The following is a 27,030-nucleotide window of genomic DNA, read 5'->3' as shown; positions in this document are numbered from 1 at the left end:
TGCCCAGGGACAGGTCCAGGGGACCTGGCCTGGCTCTCCCTGTCCTCTTCCACCAGCACTGGCCCACCTTAGCTCCTTTACACGGTGGCAGTTTACTCCAGATTTTGTTTTTGTAAAATTCCATCGCCTTAAACATGTTTGAATGCCATCACTTCAGGGAGTCGTTGTTATTGCCCACAGAAAAATAAATCACTTCTTTTTGAAGAATCATTTTGAATTGTGCACATCTCAGAGATGAAATATGTGACCTCCTTCCTCTTAGTCACAAGTACGGCCTTGTTTGGAATGCTTGGAATTTTTGTTGTTGTTGCTTTAACAGAACAGGTCTCTGCTTTGGAAAAGGCTTTTATCAAAATATTTTTACAGATAAAATATACTTTAAAAAGTTGTGTACATGTATATATAGTAAACCGCTTAATTGAGGTATGATTGATGGCCAAAAGCTGTATATATTTAATGTGTACAACTTGATGAATTAGGAGATACATATGTACCTCAGGAACAGCATAATGCCTGTACTTAACAATGCTACATTGTATGCTTAAAATTTTGCTAAGCGGGTAGACTTTTTTTTTTTTTTTTAAAGTTTATTTTGAGAGAGACAGAGACAGTGCAGCAGGGGAGGGGCAGAGAGAGGGAGAGAGAAAGAGAGTCCCAAGCAGGCTCTGTGCTGTCAGCACTGAGTCTGATGCAGGGCTTGAACCCACAATCTGCAAGGTGAAGACCTGAGCCAAAACCAAGAGTCGGGCGCTTAAGCGATTGAGCCACCCAGGGGCCCCACTAAGAGGGGAGATCTTCTGTTAAGTGCTCTTACCACACATACACACACACATACACACACACACATACACAAATAATGACAAAGTGGACAGGAAGAAACTTGGAGGTAATAGATATTTAAAAAAAATTTTTTTTTAAATGTTTATTTATTTTTGAGACCGAGACAGAGCATGAACGGGGGAGGGTCAGAGAGAGAGGGAGACACAGAATCTGAAACAGGCTCCAGGCTCTGAGCTGTCAGCACAGAGCCCGACGCGGGGCTCGAACTCACAGACCGTGAGATCATGACCTGAGCCGAAGTCGGACGCTTAACCGACTGAGCCACCCAGGCGCCCCGGAGGTATTAGATATTTTTATATTTTTATAACTTTGGTTTGTAACTCACAACGTAAGGATATGGCAGGTGGTAAGACCATGTTTCAGTATTAACTTTTTTTAAATATTTATTTTTGAGAGAGAGAGAGAGTGCAAGTGGGGGAGGGGCAGAGAGAGGGGGCCAGAGGATCTGAAGCGGGCTCTGCGCTGACAGCAGAGAGTGTGACACAAGGCTCGAACTCATGAGCGCCAAGATCATGACCTGAGCCGAATTTGGACGCTCAACCAACTGAGCCACCCAGACGCCCTCAAAAGACCATTTCTAAGAGATAATCTAAGGAGTATGCAATTATGTCTTCATTTTGTGAGTGTCCTATGTCTCTTTCTAAAAAATGTTATAGGGGCACCTGGCTGGCTCAGGCAGTAGAGCATGAGACTCTTGGCCTTGGGGTTGTGAGTTCAAGCACACATTGGGGGTAGAGATAAAAAAATTTTTTTTAATTTTAAAAATTAAAAAAAGGGGCGCCTGGGTGGCGCAGTCGGTTAAGCGTCCGACTTCAGCCAGGTCACGATCTCGCGGTCCGTGAGTTCGAGCCCCGCGTCAGGCTCTGGGCTGATGGCTCGGAGCCTGGAGCCTGTTTCCGATTCTGTGTCTCCCTCTCTCTCTGCCCCTCCCCCGTTCATGCTCTGTCTCTTTCTGTCCCAAGAAAAATAAAATAAAAGTTGAAAAAAAAAAATTTAAAAAAAAAAATTAAAAAAAAAATGTGGTTTGAGACTAAGAAATAATTGACTTTGCTGAAGAATTCCTACATCTCCTGCTGTGTTGGAACAGCAGGACTTACCTGTTCCTAACAGCTTCCTCCAAATGGGCTCTTCCCATAATTGACATTTGTGACATGGGGAGGTTCTGGTCTGTGTCAGTCCCCTCTTCCCTCCAGAAGCATTTACTGGCTACATTTCTTCTTCTTTGCTGTGGCCTTCTCCACCTCCTCTCACCCCTCCTCCTCCTTCCTTTAAAAAAAACTTTATTAAGTTTTAACATTTTATTTCCAGTGTAATTAACGTACAGTGTTATATTAGTTTCAGGGCTACACTGAAGTCATTCAACAGTTCTATACGTTACTCAGTGCTCATCAGGCTAAGTGTACTGGCTGCATTTCTTCTTGATGTTTGACTAGGGATTTCTCTTTTTGTGGGCAAAGATCATCAGAATATGGTGTATACACCATGTTGGGAAGATAGAAATGTGAAGACAGCACTTGGATGAAATTGGTGATGTGTGTGTTACTTGGAGAAACAAACAGGTGATGGTTGTCTAAGCATCACCTGGAAAGAGGAGAGAGGTAAGATCACTAATTGACCCTAAAGAGAGACTTTTTTCCTTTAACTTCAAAATCCTGAATTTTATACGTAGGTTGATTTGCTCTTGGGTAATAGCTCATTAATAGGTAAATAAGAACACCACATCTTAAGCCGTATACGGCCTTTCCCAAGAAATACTATCATGGAAGCCAATCATTGGTTAGCTTCCTATTTAAATTTATTTTTAATCAAGTCTACTACTGAGGGACTAGGTAAAAAGCCTTGAATATTTCAGGTTACTAGAGTTTATAATAACTGTTGATTCTTTCTAGTATGACATTAAGAAAGTTAGTGCAGTTAGATCTCCTAGATCTTTTTTCTTTCCATCCAATACAATTTGTTTTTTTCTCCCTTGTCATACTTTTGTACCTGTATGTTGAGACATAAGCCACTGTGGGGCTACATAACAAATGCCAAACATGTAATTTCTTTTGCTCCAAAATGGGGATGAGAAGAGTCTGGTTCTTGTAGGGGGAGAGCGTATTTACATTTATTTCTGTGGCAGAATTTATTAGGATTGGCCATACTCTCTTGAAATGGTAAGAACTTTAGGATTTTCCTTCTCTTTAATTAGAACATGAAATTTCTTGATGTGCTATAAACTATAGAAGATTACTTTCACAATTATTTTACCTCTTCTAAAGGTAATCTGAATAAAAACAAGTAGAAGGGTTTCAGTTGTAATTTTTATTTTTCAGTGTAGGAAAATCCTATTGTCTCGCCATATTTAGAGACAGATTTTACTCTGCACAGTTTCGGTGACCTTCGATAGTTGTAGTCATGGGCTGTTTGTCTCTTTATCTCTTTGTCTTGGGTTTCCTCTCTCCCTACCCCTTCTAACTTCTTTCTCTCCCCGTTCCATCCTTCCACATAATATCCAGTCTCTGGTGTAAGGGGCCAGGACTGGGCTTGGTCTCAGAAGATGGAGGTTCGAATTTTGCTCTGCTCTATACAAGCTCTGAGAACCCAGGCAGATTATTTAACTCCTCTTCAGAAGAAGTTATGATTGCTTAGCATCTCTATAAGATGAAGGAAATAATCATCATGGTTGCAAAAGAGTAAATGCAAGGACATATGTGACAGAACATAATTAGCACTGATCCCCCCCTTCAAGAAAGTTGATTGGTATGAAACCTATAGAACGTAAAGTGTACCATTTCAGTTGTTGTAAGTGTGTAATTCGGTGGCATGAAGTACACCCACAGTGTTGTGTAACTATCACGTTCTCCATTTCCAGAACTTTGCCATCATTCCCAACAGAAACTTTGTACCCATTAAATGGTAACTCTGTATTTCCCCCTCTCCCAACCCCACCTTTCTACTCTCTGTCTCTCCGCATATGATGGCTCTAAATACCTCCTATTGATGGAATCATACGATGTTTGCCCTTTCGTGTCTGGCTTATTTCACTGAGCATAATGACTTTAAGGTTCATCCTCCTATTCCCTTTTAAAGGTGAATAATATTCCATTGAATGTTCATATCACATTTTGTTTATCCCTTCATCTCTTGATGGGCATTTAGAGTGTTTCCACTTTTTGGCTAATTGTGAATAATGGTGCTGTGAGCATTGGTGTGCCAAGGATCGGTTTCCATCCTGGTTTCAATTCTTTTGGGTGTATGCTGAGAAGCAGAATTGTTGGATCTCATGGTAATTCTTTGTGTAATTTTTTGAGTGGGGCATCCTATTTTCAAGTTGTTGTTGTTTTTTTTAAACCTGTTGGATTATAGTATGCAACTCCTAAATGGCGTGTTTATTCCTTGTGGTCTTTTCGTTCCCATAATTTACATTATATGAGTCAGTATGGTGAGGTCACCTTCAATTTCTCCGGGAGCACCTTGCCAAGGTGGCAAGCTCTATAGGCCATGGCTCTCAGAAATGCCTTTGATGTATGCCTAGATATCCCGGAAAGTGAAGGTTTGCTCTGTTGGTGCCCAAATGTGTTGGTTAAACAACAGCTGTATTAATGAATGCAATATTTTCTGCTTTGGACCTTCCTGTAGGGGTTGAGGAGACTGAAGAAGGCTGATGGGCTGATGGGCTCAGCTGGTAGGTTCCACTGTCTCACCATGACCACCGAAAATCCGACGCCGGGAGACCTGGCTCCGTACCCCCTCGTCACTTGCAAACTCTGCCTCTGTGAACAGTCCCTGGACAAGATGACCACACTCCAGGAATGCCAGTGCCTCTTCTGCACAGATGTAAGTTCTCCTTGAAGCTTTCATCACGAGCGTGAGAAAATACAACGGGGAGAACTGTCAAAGCACAGGATAGATTTCGGTGGCTTTCTCAGAAACCAGGGTTTGCTACAACAGCCTTCTGTTTTGGAGAGCAATTCCATGTTTGGGTCTGTTTCCAAATAGTGTCTGGAATGGTAAATCCCGTATTTACTGTTTTTTAGGCAAAGCATAATGTATACGTGATCTTTAATTACTGGTTGAATAAGCAGGATCTGTTCTTAAAGTGCTAGGTAAGAAACAAAATAGAAATATTTTTCACACATTTTAGTTAACTCCCATCTGTAAGGAGCTCATCCAGTGTTGGATAATAGACCAGGTGGCTGTTAACTGAATTATCTTTCATATACTCTCTCGTCTCTTACAAAGCACATGATACATAACTCTTTTACTTTGCTTATCTCCCCCCCCTTTTTTTTTTTCTGTCTTCACAATATGCTGAATGGTACTTATTCCTCATAATAAAGAGAGTATGTAGATAGATCTCCAGGAGTGGGCCTTCCTCTTTTAGTGTGACATTTGGTATCAATGGTCATGACCTTGATGGCGCATTTCCCCGGAGTCTGGTTGATTAAGGTGTGAAGATAGGAAACAGACTGTTGAATTCAAGGTGGCTACTGCAAGTGTGAACCCAGTGGTCCTATTCAGATTTTCATTTATTCAAATATCTTTTGAGCTCCTACCGTGTGCCAGGCACTTTGCTGGATGTTGTCCCATAGGGAAGATGGACTCATTGAAGGAACTGTCCAAGTTTGGCAAGGTCAAGGGTAGCTAGATGTAGTATACCAGCAGACTGTCTCACCTGCTTGGGGATGGGAGGGGGCATCCTGGTGGCAGTGATCTCTGAACTGAGGCTTTAAACAAGAGTTGCAAATTGACGCTCATGGGTCACGTCTGGGCTCAACACATTTTTATTTGGATCCCCAGTTGGGAAATTTCATGGAAAAAATGAAAAAGTGGGAAGATCTAGCTACTCCATCCAGACCTGTATTTGTAGGCCCCAAAGAGACGATCTTTCCTCTGTTTATATTACCTTCCTGTCTCCTGTATGTATTTGAATCAACTACTCTTAAAAAATTTTTTTTTTCATGTTTATTTTTTATTATTATTTTTTTTAATTTTTTTTTTCAACGTTTTATTTATTTTTGGGACAGAGAGAGACAGAGCATGAACGGGGGAGGGGCAGAGAGAGAGGGAGACACAGAATCGGAAACAGGCTCCAGGCTCTGAGCCATCAGCCCAGAGCCCGACGCGGGGCTCGAACTCACGGACCGCGAGATCGTGACCTGGCTGAAGTCGGACGGACGCTTAACCGACTGCGCCACCCAGGCGCCCCCATGTTTATTTATTTTTGAGACAGAGAGAGACAGAGCATGAACAGGGGAGGGGCAGAGAGAGAAGGAGACACAGAATCCAAAGCAGGTTCCAGGCTCTGAGCTGTCAGCACAGAGCCTGATGCGGGGCTCAAACTCACGGACCACGGGATCATGACCTGAGCCGAAGTCGGAAGCTCATCTGACTGAGCCACCCAGGCGCCCCATGAGTCAACTACTCTCTTAAACCGAGGATGAATTAAGAGTCATGCGGGATGCAGACTGGCATCTCAGCATGGCAGAGGCCTGATGTCCAAGTTATAATATTTACCTTTTATCTGTGCTTTGGTAGGGCCTCATCTGGGCAGACTGTTATTATTTATTAGACAAAAAGTGTAATAATCACCAGACAAATCTAGGTTTCATGCCCTGACTAGAGAAGGAAATTGAATAGTTCAGGTATAGTGACCAGTGCTTAAATCAAGGGAAGCAAGGACAGAGGAATCATTAAGGATGTAGAGTCATTTATAAAGCAGTGTATTTACTAAGCATACTTTTTTAAAAAATAGATTAACAATTTAAGGTGAAATAAATTTTGCGCTTTCTTGTTAATTTCATCAAAATGTCATGTTCTCAAGCCCATTTATATTGATTAAAAAACTTTTTTTGATTGAGGATTAGGGTAGGGAGAAGCCTTGGAATGATTTTTGGGTAAAAAGGAAAGTGACTAGGGATGCCCAGGTGGCTCAGTCGGTTGAATGTCTGACTCTTGATTTTGGCTCCGGTCATTATCCCAGGGTGGTGGGATCCAGCCCCATGTCAGGCTCTGTGCTGAGCCTGGAGCCTGCTTAGGATTCTCCCCCTCCCCCCTCTCCCCCTCTCCCCAATGAAAATGAAAAATAAATAAAAAAGGAAAGTGACTATAATCCTTTCCTTAAGTTTTGAACTCTGGGATCCAAAGATGACGAGTGTCCCAGGATCTGTGCCAGTCACTGGGATTTATCAGTTTGAGAAACAAAGCCAGCAGAGGTCCTCGCTTTTAGGGGCTTATATTCTATCAAAGGCAGTTGCATAATAAACAATAAACATAATAACTGGGTGAGTTACAGAGGATTGGGCAACAGGGCTTAGAGAAAAGACAGAGCAGGGCCAGGAGGGTGGAGTGCAGGTGGGGGCTGTTGCAGGTGTAGCAGGCTGTGAAGAGGACGCCTCGCTCAGTGACGTCTGTGCTTGGTCCTTCCTCATGTTATCAGTGTGTGTTGCTTAAGGAAGTGACCTTGTTGAGGGGCGGCTTCGGTTTCCTTTGGTCTTGCTTTGCTGCTGAATGCTGTGCTTCTGAAAGGATTCTTTCTGACCTTCTCACATAATTTTTGGACCCTTGCTAATCTTTGAAACAAAGGAGTCAGAAGCAGCGTTTGGTTAAAGGCAGGAGGGAAATTTTTGTCTGGGAGTTACTGATGTTTGAAAAGCAGGATACGGAGTTCAGGTTTTGCCATGAGACCTAATAGTTCAGGATTCAAGTTTGTGCTTGTCAGCGCTGGGTAGAGGGTCCACAGGCAGAGGTGGTACCTCATATTGACAAGGAGTGCACGCTGTCACAAGGATTGGTGCACGAGATCTCAGTTCCCAGTTAAAAACAACACAACGGCTTCTCGGTTCCCCTTTGGCAATTTGAGGGTAGGAGTTAGGACAATGAGAGTATTCTGTCATCTATGATCAGACTTCCTCATTGTTGGGGAGTACTCCAAACCAGAAATTCAAATGGCTTGGTAGTTTTTATATCTCTCTGATGCTGGAACTTTTAAAAAACTATTAAAAAATGTGTCCAATCCCGCACATTTTAATTTGCACTCCAGTATAGATATTCAATGTTAATAGTAAAGGTATCAGATGTGTTTTGCGTTTTCAAGGCGGCAGAGAAATATGTGACACATTTGAATCAGCCATATACTACTAATTTCTGACTTTAAATATGATTGCATGACATCTTCTAAGTATTGGCTGGGAAAGACTTCTCGCGCATACCGTGTCTTTGAGATGGTGTTGCTAAGATCCTTCTCCCTCCCTCCCTCATTATGAGAGGGGTCAAATGGAATGGTCCCCCTGCTGGATGTGGTACTGGTATACTTTCATAATTTAATAAAGCTTTTTATACATTCTGTCCTTAAGAATGTATAAGGACATTCTTGTTTTCCCTAAGAAGTATCCCTGACCACGTTGCTGTGAGCTTAAGTTCTCTCTGTTCCCAAGATCAGTGTGCTCTGGGAGAGCAGTGTGGATAGATGTGGGGTGTCTGACCTGACCATTGGATGTGAGCCAGGTCATTCCCTATCTTTAGGGAGATCGGGCCTTCCGATAGGTGCCCCCAACCCACGTGCGTTCTGTGGACCTCTAGTGCTGTGAAACAGAGGTGATCCTTGACTAAACTGTCCCATGGTCCAATTAGCTCAGAAACTGGTATGTTCTCCATTCCTTTCTCGGAAGGATCATAATGCATTCTAGAGGCTCTGTGAAATCTTGTGGTTAAAAGAAAAGCAAGGGGACCATGTTTAACTTCTCCTGAGGAAGCATTTCCATTTGACTACCCCACCTTTTTAGGGGACTACCCATTAACTTCCCCACAACTCCGGCTCTGGAGAACACTGCTTCAAATTATTCCCTGTAGGTAATTCTTGATTTAAATGACATCCAGAGAAAGGAATGTGATGGACTTTGCTTCAAATAATCCATGAGTATAGCTCGTTTCTTGTTGAAGGAAACTTAACGTGTTCTATTTCTGATGACAGTTTCTGTTAGACTCTTTGCTCAGCTGTAGTATACAGAAGAAAGTGTGGCATAAAGCAAGGAGCAAGGAAGCTAAATATATAGGACAGAGATGGGCCTAGCTCTCATTAGCATGGCTGAACTCACAGACCATTACGTGCATTGTGGAGTCAAGAAGTTGATATTGTGGGGTTATGGAGCGAGGTGTTGCAAAATTACTTGCTCTTGTACTTGAAGGTTAAATATCCCAGGGATGTTCGTCTACTAACTAATGATATGCAAAAACTCTCTCTTTCTCTCTCCTGTGGATTTAAATAACTCAAACATGAAAATTCAAAATTTCCTTTTCTGGCATTTGCAACATACTCCTCCAGATAATGATACCACACAGTTATAATTCAAGTGGAAGAAAAAAAAATTCACAAAAGTCCATTATCAAAGGAGGGAAAATTTGTGGGTTTGCTCCCCTGTGAGCAATTTTTGCCTCTCTGATTTATTCTGGAAGCTATTTCTGTCAGCCACGAATTAAAGCATAATGGAGACACAGTTGTTGCTTGTTTTTATAACCTAGATAATTTCACCTGAAAAGAGTCGGTATGTTGGGCATGGCCTATTTACCTTTCAGATTAAAGACAGGATGTGCTGGGCAAAAAGAAAATAACGTCCAGCCGTATTCTTGACTTTTTTCCATTACATTTTGTTGGCTCTAAGTAGTTAGAACTCCTTTTACTATTCATTTCTCTGAGCCAAATGGATTTTCCAATGTTTAAAAAAGTGAGAGGAAATATAAAACTTTTTAGACCAAGCCCTTCTTTTCCTTGGGGCCTGTTGAGTGACCTTTAAGAAAAGCCCACATATGGCCTTGGAGACATTTACAGTTTGGAAAGATTTGCAGTGCGTGCGTGCGCTGGCGCATGTGTGCGTGTGTGTGTGTGTGTGTGCACGTGCATGTACCCGTGCACGCATGTGCACCCGCATGGGTTGGTAGCTTCCAAATGAAGCAGAGAACCTGCGGGTGTTTGTGCCTGGATTCTAACTGATAACTACATTAGGATTTCAGAAGGAATGACATTTTTTTGACTACCACCTCCATTTTCCCTTTCCAGTGCAGCGTGGTGGTTAAGAGTGCAGATTTGGGGGTGTCTGGTGGCTCAGTCAGTTGAGCGTCCGACTTCGGCTCAGGTCATGATCTCATGGTTTGTGGGTTTGAGCCCTGTGTTGGACTCTGTGCTGACAGCTCAGAGCCTGGAGCCTGCTTTGGATTCAGCGTCTCCAGTTCTCTCTGCCCCTTCCCCCCCTCCCCCCCTCTCTTTCAAGAATAAATAAACATTAAAAATTAAAAAAAAAAAATTTAAACATGAGTGCAGATTTGGAGGTAGGAAGACCAGGCTCAGGTTCAGGCTTTCCCATCAACGTGTGTGACTTTAGGCAAGATCTTTGGCTTCTCTGAACCTTCCTTTCCTCTCCTGTGGGGTGGAGGGAGGGAGGAGATGATCATCCCTATCTCAGAGAGTGGTAGGAGGCATTGAGTGAGAACTCCAGTCAAGTGCTGAGTCTCTTTTAAGTTGGGGCTGTTTTAGTTCTTTCTTTCCTAATAAGTTCCACTGTGTGCTGAGCTGTTCTGTTTTTCAGTAATGTTTTAGAGAAAGGAAATCCTGTAAAAACTAGACCACCTTCCTCTTTAGCCTTTTATAAGAAGATGGTTTTATAGGTGATTTCAACCTTACTACTATTCTGAGACACCCACAGACTGGCAATTAGGGTAGAGAGAGAGATTCCTCTGTTGGATTTGTCCAAAGATTGGCTAATGGCTCGGGGCTTCGATTGAAGAGCGAGAAGTAGGACTTCGAGGAAAACCAGCACAACTTTAAAAGTGAATAGATGAGGGTATCTCCCCAAAGAATATGAAAACACTAATTTGAAAGGATATGTGCACCCCATGTTTATTGCAGCATTATGTATAATAGCCAAGCTATGGAATCAGTTCAAGTGTCCCTCAATAGATGAATGGATAAACGATGTGGTGTATATACATGAGGAATATTATTCAGCTATAAAATAGAATGAAATCTTGCTATTTGCAACAACATGGATGGATCTAGAGAGTATCATGATAAGCAAAATACATTGGTCAGAGAAAGACAAATACCACATGATTTTACATATATGTAGAATTTAAGAAACAACAAATGAACAAATGAAAAAAAAAGCAAACCAAAAAAAACCCCAAAAAACAGACTCTTGACTACAGAGAACAAACTGGTGGTTATCAGAGGGGAGGTGGGTGGGGGATGGGTGAAATACGTGATGCGGGGATTAAGAGCACACGTATCGTGATGAGCCCTGAGTTGTGTATGGAAGTGTTGAATCACTGTATTGTACACCTGAAGCTAATATGGTACTGTCTGTTAACTATACTGGAATTAAAATTAAAATAGTCAAAATAAATAAAACCTTCAAAAAACCCCGTAACAGTGAACAGATATGCACATTTCTGATGGATGTAAGAGATCAGATGGCCCAGTATCTCAGGCTACCATTTATTTAAAAGCTGATTACCTCCAATAGGAATATAGTAATAGAATAACTTGTTGGCTTGATATGTATAGACTAGTATCATTTTAACTATTTTTTATTGAGAATTCTCTGGAGCTGCAGGAAATAACAAGGCATCATAGGCCAGCAATGTCACAAACATTTTTTTGTCCCCTCCTCTAGTCGTGGCCTGAGGCACTAAAATTCTCCAGTTCTCTGCCTTCCCGTCTTGTAGTACATTAAATGCACAGAAGTAAATTCTGCCAATTTAAGGCCTTCTCTGATTCCGTTGGATTCTGCTACTAAAACATTTCAGTTTACAAGGTTAGTCTTTGGCTTTCCCTTCACTTTACTTCGGGGTAAAGTGAAATTATCTGTGCCAGGTTTTCAGTGACTTCATCTGACATCGTTTATTTGTAAATGACTTCAGTATTCTCACTGCTGAAACTTAAAAGGGTTCTGAGGATAATGACTTTGACTTTGTATTAGTCAAGTCACTGATTTGAAATGCAAATTCGATACTCTATTTTCCTACCGTGGAGGGAGCTGCTGCAGGCCAGATAGCATCGGAGAAACAGGAGCAAATTGTAAGAGCGTGAGAAACCGAGTCAGGATGACTCAAGAAGGAGTTGGCTTTCTGGACCCAAGTTCTCATCCACGCCTAGTGCTCACCACTCACTTACTCAAGGCAAGTGGTGAGGTGTAGCAAGACTGAAGAGCAGCAAAAGGAAACCACACTCTTTGGGCTGAGCATCTCTGTCGTAGCTCCTTTCTGGATGCCAGGATGGTTTCACATCTGAGACTGGGTCTCAAATCTGGTTGCTTGGGCTCCATTGATTCAACGGACACAAAAATATTTATTGTGCCACGGATCGTTCTGACGGTCAAGATATGGTCGTGAGCAATTGGATCAAGGCCTAGTGTTTAGATAGCTCAGATTTTAGTGCGGGGCACAGATACTGACAAGCAGGTACTTGTTGGTATGATGATAGATGCTCTGAGTTAAAGCAGGGCAAGGGGATAGCAAGTGGTGCAGGAGAGGGGTTCCTACTATGCATTGGATGGTCGGGGAAATCTCACCAACAAGGTATGATCTAGGCAGAGACATGGAGGGCCTGGGGAACTGGCTGTATACATATTAGGCAGAAGAGAGTTTTGGACAGAGGGGAGCAGTGTGGCAGTCTGAAACTGGGGTTGTGTTTGGTGTTCAGGTACAGCAAGGAGGTGTGTGTGTGTGTGTGTGTGTGTGTCTGTCTGTCTAGCAGGGGGGACTGTAGGAGATGAAGTCGGAGAGGTAGTGGGGTCTGTCTGGAGGACCCTGCAGACTATCGTAATTATGGCCTCAGTCTCATGTGAGAACAGGAGCCTTCGGAGGATTTTAACCCACAAAGTTAATGTGATTTAATCATGTTTTAAATGGATCACTGTGGGGCGCCTGGGTGGTTCAGTTGGTTAAGTGTCTGACTTTGGCTCAGGTCATAATCTCACGGTTCATGAGTTTGAGCCCCACATTGGGCTTTGTGCTGACAGCTCAGAGCCTGGAGCCTGCTTCGGATTCTGTTACTCCCCCTCTCTTTGCCCCTCCCATGCTCATGCTCTGTGTCTCTCTGGCTCTCAATAATAAATAAACGTTAAAAAAATTTTTTTTTCATGAATAAACATTAAAAAAATTAAAAAAAAAAATAGATCGCTATGTTAATAAGGGTTATCCAGAGAACCAAATCCAATAGGAGATAGATGTACATATCTTCAGTATGAGATTGTGTGTGTGTGTGTGTGTGTGTGTGTGTGTAGAGAGAGAGATTTATTATAAGCAATTTGCTTGTGCAATTATGGAGGTGAAGTCTCATGATTTGCTGCTTACAAGCTGGAGATTAGCTGCAGGAGACCTGATGGTGTAGTTCAAGTCTGAGTCTGAAGGCGTGAGAATGAGGAGAACCCCTGGTGTAAGTTCCTTCCTGAGGGCAGAAGACCAGTGTCTTAGCTCATGTGGTCAGGCAGAGAGAATGAATTCTCCCTTCCTCTGCCTTGTGGTTCTGTTCAGGCTCTCAGCTTATTGGACGAGACCCACTCACATCAGGAGGCAGTCTGCTTTCCTCGGTCTACCGATTCAAAAACCAATCTCATCTGGAAAACACCCTGATAGATGCACCTAGAAGTAATGTTGCCCAAATATTTGGGCACCCCTTGGCCTGGTCAAGTTGACACGTAAGATTAACCATCACAGTCACCCTGGCTACTGCATAGAGAATTAACTACAGGAGCAAGGATGAAAGCAGAGAAGCTAATTCCAAGACAAATATAATAATCCAGACCAGAGGTAATAGGGCCTTGGACCAGCAGGTGGTAGCCACTCATGTCTTTGGGTCCATTTTCTTTTATATAACATAGGGATAATAATAAATCACCTAAAGTTATAGAGGAGATTGCAGTAGCTAATCTGGGTAAAGCATTTACACCAGTGCCCATAATGTAGCTAGCGTGTATGTAGCTCTCTACATAGTCTGATCATCAAAATTTTAGTCTGATCATCAAGATTTTGCTTGAAAACCTCCAGGATAACACTGACTATTCAATTATGGAATTTTAAACCCTAAGCTGTTTTTTCTTCTACATCCATTTGAAGCCTATTTCTTTAAAAAAAAAAAAATTTTTTTTTTTAATGTTTATTCATTCCTGAGAGAGACAGAGACAGAGTGTGAGCTGGGGTGGGACAGAGAGAGAGGGAGACACAGAATCCAATGCAGACTCCAGGCTCCAAGCTGCCGGCACAGAGCCCGACATGGGGCTCGAACCCATGAACCGTGAGATCATGGCCTGAGCTGAAGTCGGACGCTTAACTGGCTGAGCCACCCTGGCACCCCGAAGCCTATTTCTATATAAATTCTACCTATTAGTGCTGGTTCTGTTGAAATCTAATTTTCATTCTACTCACCAGCTCTGTAATGTTCGAATGAGGCTTATCTTACTGTTTAGGATAAGATTACTCATTAAAAAGTCCCACAGTGCTCCATCCATTGTGGGAATATTAATAAATAGTACTTCATTCCCCTCCCTCCACCCCTTTTTGTTGACACAGGCTTTGGAACAAGATTCATTTGCACAACATTCTTGCCTTTGATCATAGGTTGAACAAGTACTTCAGGCTCTTCTATATTCTCTTAGGAAAGCATATGGTATCAGGATAGGGGGGCGGTACTAGAATCTGGAACAAGATTTGATTTCTTTTTCACAAAGAAGGTTATAAAAAGATGGTATGTTGGCAGTCTGTGTTGGTATGTTATGGAGACTCTCTCTCTCTTTTTTTTTTTCCCAAAGCATACCTTGCCAAAGTTTAATTTTTCAAACCACATATTGGAATGCAATAGGCTGGCCAAACATGCAAATCACCACCAGAGAGAGCAGGCAAAGTGGGAGCCCAATGAGAGAAGTTACCCTTACATCCACTGAGTCACCCAAGTTTATCTGTTTGTTCTTTTGTTGTTATACCTTTATTTCAATTTCCCCCAAGTCTGTTCCCATCTTGATCTGATGCTATTCTTCCATTTGACACTGGCACGTACCAGCCACGGTGCTGTGGGCATAGACACATGGGTGCCGTGTGCATCCCCCATGATTAGTCTGGCTCGCATGGGGGAGTACAGTGTGCTATGGGAGCATCAGGGAAGCCAATGAAACTAGACCTGGGGAGGTGAGGAGGGTTTCCTGTATGGCTGAGACCAAGAGAGGACTAGGGGGTTGCTTGATGGCAGTATTAGTGGGGCTGGGTTAGGAAGAGTACCATAGGGAGGAGACGCAGCCATGTATGAAGGCACAGAGCCAAGAAAGTGGGGCATACTGAGGCGCTGAACTGACAGAAAGCCCTGGAAAGTACTGTGGGAGGCATGGGGTGCTTGGGCATGAGGTTGGAGAGGCGAGCAGAGACTGGATGGGGAGGGTCTTGTATACCTTGTTACAGAGCATTATGGAGCCACAAAAGGCTTTGTCTGGGAGTGGGGTAGGGAAGGTGGCTCTGGAACAGAGTGGATAATGGTCTGAAAGGGAGCAAACGGGTAGGGTGAAGGAAAAAGGCTGGTGAGAGCTCAGAGAACACCCCCCTCATCCACACATGCTGCATTGACTATGGTAGACTGCCGTCTTGAGGTCTGGAGTATGAAAGTTATTTTCGTGTCCCACTTTCTCCTTCCTATGCATTTGGATACTAATGTCAGATTTCTTAAAATGTTGCTGTCAAAATGCCACTCCTGTTATTCCTTCATGTGCTCCTGTCTGAATCATCTTCCTTGGGGCTGTCACAAGTTCCGTCGCACAACATCCATTCAGACCACCTGCTGTGCCTCTCACATGAGGTATTGCATACCTTTATGTCTTTTCTTTCCAGAATCTTCGTCCCTTCTTCCTTTAATTCCTAATGCAGTCTCGTTGCCTGGTCAGGGCAGTTACAAGTCAACAAACACTTATTATGACAAGAGAATACTAGATTGGGGGCATTTATTGGTGAAAAACTCAAACATGGTTCTTACCCGGGTGGCCTTAGCTACCCTAGCATAAAACGAGCATCTCTTTCCTGAGGGCATTCAGTATTAAAACCGAATTGAATAGATTTCATACAAATCTCCGCATTGCCTTACTTTCCAGCCATCTGACCGAGATCCATTTTATCCCTCCATCCAGATTCAAAGTCCACCGAGGACAGAAGCCCAAGAAGAAAGGCATCACCAATGATCAGTGTTGTCATAGTAAAGTAGCATGCACTCACCCACCTTATCTTTTCAAAGAAAATTTTTTTTCATGTTCATTTTTTGAGAAGAGAGACAGAGTATGAGTAGGGGAGGGGAAGAGAGAGAGGAAGACACAGAATCTGAAGCAGGCTCCAGGCTCCGAGCTGTTAGCACAGAGCCCAATGTGGGGCTCGAACCCATGAGCCATGAGATCATGACCTGAGCTGAAGTCAGACACTCAACCGACTGAGCCACCCAGGTTCCCCTTACCCACCTCATTCAGTGCGAGGCATTTCATCCATAAAATGATGACCCAAATCAGTCATTAAAAAATATCCCTACTTTAAAGATCATGAAGTAGATATACAGTAATCCCTTGTTTACTAGTGTAATAAATTTTGGGGTTTGTGCGTTCACATTTTGAAGTCGACTCAACCCTCCCTCCCAAGCAAATCATTTACCCGATTGCCAAGTCCCTAAAGTACTCAGGGCAGGGACATTGACCTTGCTGGAAACAGAGAGCTACTCTGGTTAATGTGACGACTTCTGCAAAGTTTGCAGTAATTTCAGGGTGGGATGTATAGGGTTTTAGTTCCTCTGTTTATGTCTTTGTAGAAATAGGAAGTCAACAGGCAAATGAAGGCCCCAAGGGACAAGTCGGAAGGAGAGGGCACATGGCTGATTTCTCACTACTCTTCTGTCCATCCAGAAGGGCTTTTGGTCCCAGACTTTGATTTCAACTAAAACACAAAGGTTTTGGTGACCAATCCCTTGTACGCTGATGGGGTAGAGAATGTAACTAGAAATATGGTGAAACCTCAGTTTCTGATTTTCTTCCTTCTCACCCCATTTCTCCATACCCTCTCTCTCTCTCTTTTTTTTTTTTTTTAAGTTTATTTATTTTAAGAGAGCGCACACGTGCAATCAGGGGAGGGACAGAGAGGGGGACAGAATCCCAAGCAGGCTCTATGCTGTCAGCACAGCGCCCCACACGGGGCTGGATCTCACAGTCCATGAGATCATGACCTGATCCAAAATCAAGAGTTGGACGCTTAACCCACTGAGCCACCCAGGCGCCCCCTATTGTGGACATGCTTCTACGTAACGACATATAGACCCATCTTCATTTTTAAGTGTTATATAGTGTCCTGTGGGATGACTGTGTCAAAATTTATTTAATGAGGCCCTTCCTAATGGCCAGTGTTTGCTGTTATAAATAAAAACGTTTGTACTTGTATAAATGTCGAGCTGTACCTATTAAGGAAAAATTCCTAGGAGTGGAATTACCTAATAAAAAGGCATGTGTATTCTAAGCTAATATGTATTGCCACATTGCCTTCCCAAACTGTTGTGTCAACAGCCCCCACCAGATGGGTAGGAAAGCCCCCTTCTTTGACGCTCTGGGTATTTTCAAATTTTTTACCTTCTGTAATCTGAGATGTGCAAAGAACACATCTCACTGTTGAATCAGGGCTTCCTCTTTTAAGGAGGAAGCAAATTGTGGCAAAAGAATCCTATCTCGTGAATCCATCTTTAAAAAATACACGGTATGTCCAGTGCCAGTACAGTTTCAGCTGATTTTAAACCATGGTACTCACAGTATTGTTAGAAAAATGGGTCCTATCAAGAGGAGTATGTTCTATGTCGGAGACATGAATGAATGAGAAAGCATTATGCTTATAACGTTGGTCCTCACGTTGGTGGGAGATGCATTATACCACAGAAGCGTTTACCTGCACTGATAAGATGTTGCCATGTAGGAAAAAAGAACTTATAAAAATTTAGACAAGTTGAACCCAAAGAGGTTGTAAGCTAACTAGAAAAGTTAGTTAACGTTAAACCTCCATTTTCTGGGTATTTAAGTGTATCAACAAGGATTGGTTATGCGATGTTTTTCAGATATGCCTGGCACCTCTTGGAATCAGGCTAGACCCAGTCGGTGCCTCATTTCCATGGAGATAAATGGCTCTGTGTTCGCCAAAAACCTCAATGGTTTTGAATCCTTTCCCATCCCCAGTAGGGCGATCCTTTTGGTTTGACTCTTTTGGTAAGTGTTGGTGAGTTATTAGCCACTGGAATGTAGGGTTTTTATTTAGTCTCTTTGATCCTCAGTTTATTCATCTATTAAAAAAAAAAATCAAGGAGGGGCACTTGGGTGGGTTAGTCGGTTAAGCATCTGACTTCAGCTCAGGTCACAATCTCACGGTCTGTGGGCTTGAGCCCCGTGTCGGGCTCTGTGCTGACAGCTCAGAGCCTGGAGCCTGCTTCTAATTCCGTGTCTCCCTCTCCCTCTGTCCCTCCCCTGCTTATGCTCTCTCTCTGTCTCTCAATCTCAATAGTTTATTAATAGTAAATCAACATTAATTTAAAAAAAATCAAGGAAAGACAAAGCATTTAAGTACCTGCCATGTAATAGGTATGAGAGTATTTTTTTCCCCTCATTTACTCTTACTCTCCAATTTACACATTAAGCATCACAGGATTGAGCCCCACATCAGGCCCCTCAATGACAGTGGAGCCTGCTTGGGATTCTCTCTCTCTCTCTCTCTCTCTCTCTCTCTCTCTCTCTCTCTCTCCCTCTCCCTCTCCCTCTCCCTCTCCCCCTCCCCCTCCCCCTCTCTCTCACTCTCTGCCCCTTTCCCCTGTTCACTGTCACACACTCTTTCTAAAATAAATAAAATGAAGAAAAAATAAAATATATAAATCTAACCCTCTCTATTTACTAGTCATTTGTGTGAATGGGGAAATACTAGTCCCAGAGTTGCTGTGAAGAGTAAATGACATAATTTTAAGACACCTATCATAGCTACTACTGGAGTTTGACAGATACTGTCATCCCCATCAAATTCGTTTGTGTAGTTGTAGGCCATTGGTTCCCAAAGGGTAGTCCTCAAAGCAGCAGCTGTGAACTTGTTAGAATTGCAAATTCTTGGGGTGCCTGGGTGGCTCAGAGAGTTAAACATCTGACTTCGGCTCAGGTCATGATCTCACAGTTCTTGAGTTTGAGTCCTGCATCAGGCTCTGTGGTGATAGCTCAGAGCCTGGAGCCTGCTTCGGATTCTGTGTCTCCCTCTCTCTCTCTCTCTCTCTCTGTAGCTGACCCCCATCTTCAGCCTACTAAAACAGAAACTCTGGGGGTGAAGCCCAGTGGTCTGTGTTTCTGTCCATCCTCTAGGGGTTCTGATGCCCTGGCCTGGGGGTCTGTGCAGAGCTCTCTTATGGTGAAGCACAAATGAATTGCTCACCATCATGTACTTTCAAATACATTTGCTCTGTCTCATTTGTGACCACTGACACATTTCTGAAACAACTGGTCATATGGCTTTGACTTATGATGTTTGCCTTATCTTCTAATTTGCTAGAATATGGTGCTAACTCAGGATATTTGGAAAGTGGCTGTTGAAGGATCGTAACTGGGTTAGATTTTTAACAAGACAGTCCAGGGCAGTCTTGGCTGTGCAAGCCTGTGGATTTACTAAGTGAAAGAAAAGGAAGACTGGTTCCAATTACGGCAATTAGTGTGAAGAAAAGTAAGCACCACGTACAAAATCCCCAGATTTCTAGAAACTTGCTTTTCAGGAATGTCGAAAACATTCACGTTTTTGCAGAATAAAGTCTTGGGGAAAAATTATGAGATGAGGAAATGGTTGCAACCTGGTACCACTTCAGTTATAAGTAGAAAGATATTCTGATTATGTGATGAAGTGGTTGAATTACATCATCTGAATTAATTTTGAATATTACAAGATTGCTCATATTCAACCTAGTCACCGTTAATCCAAGCTTTTCTACTTGTTCAGAGTTCACTTTTTAAATTTTATTTTAGGGAAGGGCGGCAGGGGGGAGAGGGGGAGAGCGAGAGAGAGAGAGAGAGAGAATATATCTTCAGGATCCATGCTCAGCACGGAGCCTGATGTGGGGCTCGATCCCACAATTTTGGGATCATGACCTGAGCTGAAATCAAGAGTCGTACATTCAACCGGCTGAGCTACCCAGGCACCCCTGGAGTTCACATTTCTTAAATCTAATAAATTCTCTTTTGTAAATGTAGCCAAGGAAGTTGTCTTAAGGTTTATGTCTCTTCTAAACTGATAGTACATTGTTTCTCACTAGTACTCTATGCAGAGAAACTATATCCTCTTAAAAAAAACTAAGCATCACTGTTATCAAACCTCTGGTCATTGATGTGAACTCTTTTGCATGCTGGCTTTGTAGGTTATACCCTCTAGAAAAAAAACGTAGCTCATAATGAGTTAGCTTCCTTATCTCATTTATACAAATGTAAATATTTTTGAAAAGTTTCAAAAATTTAGATAATATTTCTGCCATTGATTTTAATTAAGATTGCATTTCATTCTAATTTATTCAAACTCTGGTTTAAATAGTAATACAGATACTGGGGTTTTATATAAACTGTAACACAGATGATTCTAACTTTAAGGAACATTAAAATATATTCACCAAAATTAAAATTTGGTGAACGGTGTAATTTGTTTTCTTTTTAACGTAAAAATTTGTACAACAGGGGCACCTGGGTGGCCCAGTTGGTTAAGTGTCCGACTCCTGATTTTGGCAAGGTCACGATCTCACAGTTCATGAGATTGAGCCCCTTGTTGGACTCTGTGCTGACATTGGGGAACCTGCTTGGGATTCTCTGTCTCTCTCTCTCTGTCTGCTCCTTTGTCCTCTCTCTCTCAAGAATAAATAAACTTAAAAAAAATGGTATAACAGTTTGTTATGGAACTTTTCAGGCGTACAACAAAGGTGTACAGAATTTTAACAATAAATATCCATATTCCCACCATATCTTAGATTCTAACATTAAATTTTTACTCTACTTGCTTTATCCTTCATCTATCCACCCACCCATCATATGGATAAATGGATACGGATGCTCGTTGTTAATTCTCTAGTAAAATGTGAGGACCACATTCTTTACTAGGCTTACTTGGATTGGTTGAATATTTTATGCAGATAACTTGCATAGCCCTATATCATGGCTCAAGGTTTTTTTGACCCTTTATTAATTTGGTGTTGGCTTGCTTTCTGTATTGCTAAAGGCCTTATGTGTGTTCTGGGAGAGTCAGAAAGGCTGCCTGAGAGTTCAAGTAGGGACTCTTTAGGTACACAGGAGGAGGGGAGGAAGACAGCGATAAATGAGTTCAGTGGAATCTCCCGATGTTTCATCCGGGCTGTGTTTATTCTCACTGCCTGTCTTAGGCCTGTTGGCTGGGACCTCGGGGCCAGCTGAGGGCTGGCAGTTCTGAGGGCTAATGTTTCTTTGGAGGAAATGGAAGGATGTAAACTTGGCCAGGCTTCTTGTTTTCTTTCTCCTGGAACCATTGGTTGCTTTGCTGGGTATACGGGTGTAAGGTGTGAGAGCACCTGGCACAGACGGATTTCTTTGGAACTAGTATGAAAACTGGGGCTCCCTCCGTTAAGAAAGGTAACCCTGGGCGGAGAGAAGGGAAAGCCTCTGAGAGGTCAATCGGAGAGTTATTGGATTACTTGTGCTGAAAACAGATCTTTACGAGGCTAGTGGCTGCTCCCTGCTCTGATCAAAAGGTGCTTACAGTCTAGCAGTTTGCATTCACTTCATTGTGCAGCCTGGGTCGGTCTGCAGCATTTCCAGTGCATTTCTCTTCAGGGCTGTTTCCATCACTGAGTTTCTTAATTTAGGTGTTTCATGGTCACCTGATGTAAATATAGAAGTGTTTGATCACTCTTGCTTGGTGGGAACTGGAGGTACTTTTTACTGGGGACCAGACTTAATCTCCCATATTGAATGACTGTTCTCAAACTTACAAGGTGGATCTCAGTACCCTTTTCCAAAAACAGGAACAGCACTATTTTGGGTTTAGTATTTAAAGGATCTCAATTAGAGCTTTAACTTTTGCACATGTAACTTCCTTAGGCTTCCTTTACTGTTTCTTCTGGAACTAGCTGAATGCAGGTATTCCCTATGGACATGTTGGTTAGAAAGGATTCTTTCAGTGGGTGATGGGTATTGAGGAGGGCACCTGTTGGGATGAGCACTGGGTGTTGTATGGAAACCAATTTGACAATAAATTTCATATTTAAAAAATAAAAAGCAAAAAAAAAAAAGGATTCTTTCCTTCCTGTGGAGCTCATACTTCTGAATATTACAAAATAACTTAAAGGCAGTGATAATGGACATATCTTCCTTGATTAGACTTGAGAGCATGGGTTGAATTGAACTAGAGGTTTTCAGACTTGGTTGCATTTTGGAATCACTGAGAGTTTGAAAACACTGATGCCAGTTTAGCAAGACTGCAAGATCAGTACACAAAAATTGGTTGTCTTTTTGTACACTAGCAAAGGATAATGTAATGGCACATTAATTATTGGCAATAAGTTCAAAAGGAATAAAATACTTAGGAATAAACTTAACAAAAGAAGTACAGAATTCATACTCCGAAGACTACAAAACACCACTGAAAGAAATTCAAGAAGACTAAACAGACAGACAATATTCATGATTAAGAGACTTATTAATACAGGCATACTTGGGAGATATTGCACATTTGGTTCCAGACCACCACAATACAGCAAATATTGCAATAAAGCAAGTCAACAAATTCTTTCATTTCTCAGAGCATATAAAAGTTATGTTTACACTATACTGTAGTCTTTTAAGTGAACAGTAGCATTGTATCTAAAAAAAAGCTATGCACATTGCTTAATTTAAAAATACTTTATTGCTGGAGCATCTGATTCTGGATTTCAGCTCAGGTCATGATACCAGGGTCGTGGGATTGAGCGGTCGGGCTCCACCCTGAAAGTGTGGAACCTGCTTAAGATTCTCTCTGTCTCTCTCTGTCTCTCTCTCCCTCTCCCTCCCCTCCCTACCCCCCCTCCCCCCTCCCTCCCTCCACTTTTCCCCTGCTTGCATTCACACACTCTCTCTCTGTCTCATAACAAAACAAGCAAAACAGCAACAACAGCAACAAAAATACTTTATGGCAAAAAATGCTAACCATCCTCTGAGCTTTCAGCAAGTCATAATCACCAATCACAGATCCCCATAACAAATATAATACTAATGACAAGGTTTGAAATAGGGCAAGAATTACCCAAATGTGACACAGAGACATCAGGTGGGCAAATGGTGTTCGAAAAATGGCACTGATTGGCTTGCTCGGTACAGGGTTGCCATGAGCCTTCAGTTTGTAAAAAATGTAATATCTGTGAAGCACAATACGTGAGGTATGCCTGTATTGTTAAAATGGCAGCAGAATGGATCTGCAGGTAGGATTCCTATCAAAATCCCAAAGATCTTCTTTGTGGAAACTGATAAGCTTATCCTAAATTTCACATGGGAAATTAAGAGTCCTAGAATAGCCAAAACAATCTTGTAAAAGAATAAAGTTGGAGAACCCTCTTCCCAGATGTTACACTTAACTGTAGCACTATGATAATCACAACTATGTAACACTGCCTTAAGGATAGACAGGTCGATCCATGGAATAGAATTGACAGTTCCAGAAATAAATTCTCATGTTCATTGTCAATTGATTTCCATCGAAGGTGCCAAGGCAATTCAAAGCAGGAAAGAATAGTTTTTCAATAAATGGTGCTGGGATAACTGGATTTCCATTGGCGAAAGAATCAAGTTGGACGGTTTCTTCACACCCTGGACAAACATTAACTCAGATAGATATGAACAAAAGAAAAAAAATTGGACTTCATCAAAGTTAAAAACCTTTACAATGGACATCCTCAAGAACATGAAAAGATAAGCCACAACTTGGGAGAAAATATTTGCAAACCATATCTGATACGGGATACCTGCAGAGTATACAAAGAATTCTTATAGCTCAATAATAAAAACTCAAATCACCCAATTAAAAAAGGGCAAAGGATCTGAATAGACATTTATCCAAACAAGTCTGGATCAAAGAAGTCTCCCAACTCTGGGTGCCAGTCACAAGCCCTGGTTGTTAACTGCACTTTTGATTGGACATGAATCAGAGGTTCCCATGACGACCTCCTTGGCTTCAGTGGATTTGCCAGAGGAACTTGGAGAAGCATTTTACTTACTGGATTACTGGCTTATGATAAAAGGCAGAACTCAGGGACACCCAGAAGGAAGACACGCACAGGGCAAGGTGTGGGGGAAGAGCATGAAGCTTCCATGGCCCCCGAAGTGCATCACTCTTCCCAAATCTCTGTGTGTTCACCAACCAGTAAGCTCTCTGAAACCAGCCTTTTGGGTTTTCATGGAGGCTTAATTACATAGGTGTGACTGATTGAATCAATCAATCATCAATGGCCAATGATGTAACCTCCAATCTCTCTCCCCTTCCTGGAGCTCGATGGGTAGGACTAAAAGCTCCGGCCCTCTACTCATGGGGTTGGTGCCATTAGCAACCAGCCCGCAGGTGACCCAGGGGCATCCCAGAGTCACCTCATTAACAAAAAGACACCTTTATCTCTCTTGCTACTCTGGAGATTCCAAGGGTTTTAGCAGCTCTGTGCTGGAAATGGGAAGAATGTATTTGTGTTTCTTATTATAAATCACAGTATCACAGCAGCCCTTCCCATCAGTGTCCACTAGTTTCCAGTGTTTCTTATCCACCAAAACATACCTGTCTTCTATCCTTTCAAAGCTCTGCCCTCTGCTAAGAAACTACTGCCTTATCTGACTAGCCTGTGTTAAAATCCTCCTGCCCTAATTATTTGTGAATGGTGACCGGATCATTCTAGAGACAAGGTTTTCATGAAAGAAATGTAAAGGTTGAAATTTCTTGTAACGTTGACAAAGTGAACTGTCAATTCTGAGTGGAGAGAGTGAGATTTTCGTAGGTATGTAATTATATACACCTAATTTTTAAGTCCTAATTGTAATGAGTGCTACAAAGGAGACCTAAAGAGTGTCTTCAGTCTTAGAAGGTTTTAAACAGGTGACAGAATGGATCAGATTTAGATTTTTTTTTTAAGTTTGTTTGAGAGAGAGAGAGAGAGAATCTGAAGCAGGCTCCACACCAACTGGAGCCCCGACTCGGGACTCGATCTCATGAACTGTGAGATCGTGACCTGAGCCGAAATCAAGAGTGGGATGCTTAACTGACTGAGCCACCAGAGCACCCCTCAGATTTAGATTTTATAAAAGTTCCTGTTGATGTCAGTGTGGAGAATTAACGAGAGGCAAAAACAGATATGTGAAAACTAATAGACGAACTAAGGCCGAAGCCCAGGTAAGGGGTAATGGAAAGTGGCCTAGGGGCGGGGCAGAAGAGCTTGAGAGATTTGAACAGTCCTAATCAGTACTTCAGAAGAGGGATGGGTGGGACTTGGCAGTGTGTTAAGTCATGCAATCATGTGTTCTGTAAGTACCTTCTACGTGTGTTTTCTTTTTGGATCCATCAGAGAATAAGACAGTGTCCCTGTACTTGGAGCTGAATTTCTAGGGAGCCAACAAGATGATACACAAGTAATATTAAGTGCTGTGAAGAAAAATCAAGCAGGGTGAGAAGGCCTGATGGGAAGGAAAGGTGGGCCTTTTTAGCCAGTGAGGCCTATCTGAGGAGGCACCACTGAGCAGAGTCCTGAAGGACGTGAGACCGAGCTATCTGGGGGGAAGGGCATCCCAGGGAGAAGACATCAAGAGCAGATCGGACATATAGTGAGCAGATTCCTATTCCCAGAGTAAAGGAATGTGGTAGAAATGAACTCAGAGCAGTAGCTGGGAGTTAGAACAGGTAGGACCTTGCGAGCCGTGGTAAGGAGTTGGAGAGGCCGTCTACATGAGATGCACACTCATTGGAGGGTTTGGGGCAGGAGAATAAAACATGATTTATATTTTAGAAAGGCATGGAAAGAGCACCTTGGCTTCTGTGTGGAGCAGAGGCCAGCAGGAAAGCTATCGCAGAGGTCTTGGAAAGGGGTGACTGTGCCTTGGAGTGGTGAGAGATGTTTAGGTGTAGGACACGTTTTGGTTGTAGCATTTGAGAAAGAGAGGAATGCGGGACGTCTTTGTTTTTGTTCTGGCTGAGTAACGGGGTACTTGGTTCCATTTACTGAGATGGGGAAGACCGGGGATGTGGGGCAGCAGGTCAGGTGGGGAAGGGGGATTCAGAAGCTCTGGTAGCTGTGAGGGCGTGGTTAGACAGCCTGATGAGGACATCTCCTAGGCATTTACCGGATGCAGGGGTGAGGGAAAGAGGTGCCATAGACGATCCGTACGTTGCTGGGGTGCGGCTGGGTGGAATCACGTGCCATTCACAGAGCGAGAGAATGCAGGGCAAGGACAGGATTTGGGGGAGAGAGCAATCCTTATTATTACACATGACGCTTCAGGGCCTGAGAACGTTTCTGTGTTCTACCACATTAAGTGGAATGTCGACTATTTCAAAGAAAAAACCGTTTCCTTTTTTGGGTCATCAGTATTTTCAAAAAGTACTGTTTAAAACATTTCCCTTAGAATTTATTAGCTGTTAGGAATATTGCATATTTAGGCATCTGTTTAATGTTATTACTTAATGGAATGTAATTAAAAAAAAAGTAAATGAGAGTTGATTGCATACACTGCAAAGGAGCAGTGGGCAGGACAGCAAAGGAGAGATGGTCTTCCAGGAGGCAGAGGTGGTGGGGGCTGTGCTTAAGGGGAGAGGTGGGGGGTATGGCAGCATCTGGAATTTTCCTTTTTTGGTACCAGTACCCAGTCGCAAGTAGCCCATTGGTCAGCTAGGGCCTCTGGCTGTTTTGAGGGGGTCACTTAAGGAGCCTGTTTGCGTTCTGCTCAGTGGTCACCGTGGGCACTTTTCTCTTACCCAGGTTTCCATTGCTCAAGCCTGTTGCCTAAGGCAGTCTCCGCGTTCCCCCCAGACAGATGGACAAGGACAGATCTTTGGCATTTGGGTGGAGGTCTCCTCTTCACTAGCTGCTTCATTCGGGAAGGGGGCGGGGATGTACACACTATCCCTCCCTAAATGTGTCCGTCCACCAAGGGTTCTGTGCAGTTAGAGACCAGAGCATGGTAT

At 42.7% G+C, this 27,030-nt stretch overlaps 1 protein-coding gene across 4 annotated transcripts in view; it reads left to right on the top strand.

Moving 5' to 3' along the window:
- RNF144B (ring finger protein 144B) overlaps window positions 1-27,030 on the top strand; it is a 182,005-nt gene that overhangs the window by 108,138 nt on the left and 46,837 nt on the right. For all 4 annotated transcript variants that reach the window (XM_086706155.1, XM_086706156.1, XM_086706157.1 and 1 more), the window contains exon 2: window positions 4,462-4,659. In XM_086706155.1, coding sequence (XP_086562281.1) covers window positions 4,495-4,659 — 165 coding nt within the window. In that variant the 5' untranslated portion in view covers window positions 4,462-4,494. The remainder of the gene's footprint in view (window positions 1-4,461; window positions 4,660-27,030) is intronic.

Source organism: Puma concolor, chromosome B2 (genome assembly GCF_028749965.1).
Source record: "Puma concolor isolate L17-30 chromosome B2, mPumCon1.1.hap2, whole genome shotgun sequence".
Classification (NCBI taxonomy): Eukaryota; Metazoa; Chordata; class Mammalia; order Carnivora; family Felidae; genus Puma; species Puma concolor.
The sequence above is the reverse complement of the archived record's forward strand: the minus strand, read 5'-3'. Positions and strand labels throughout refer to the sequence as shown.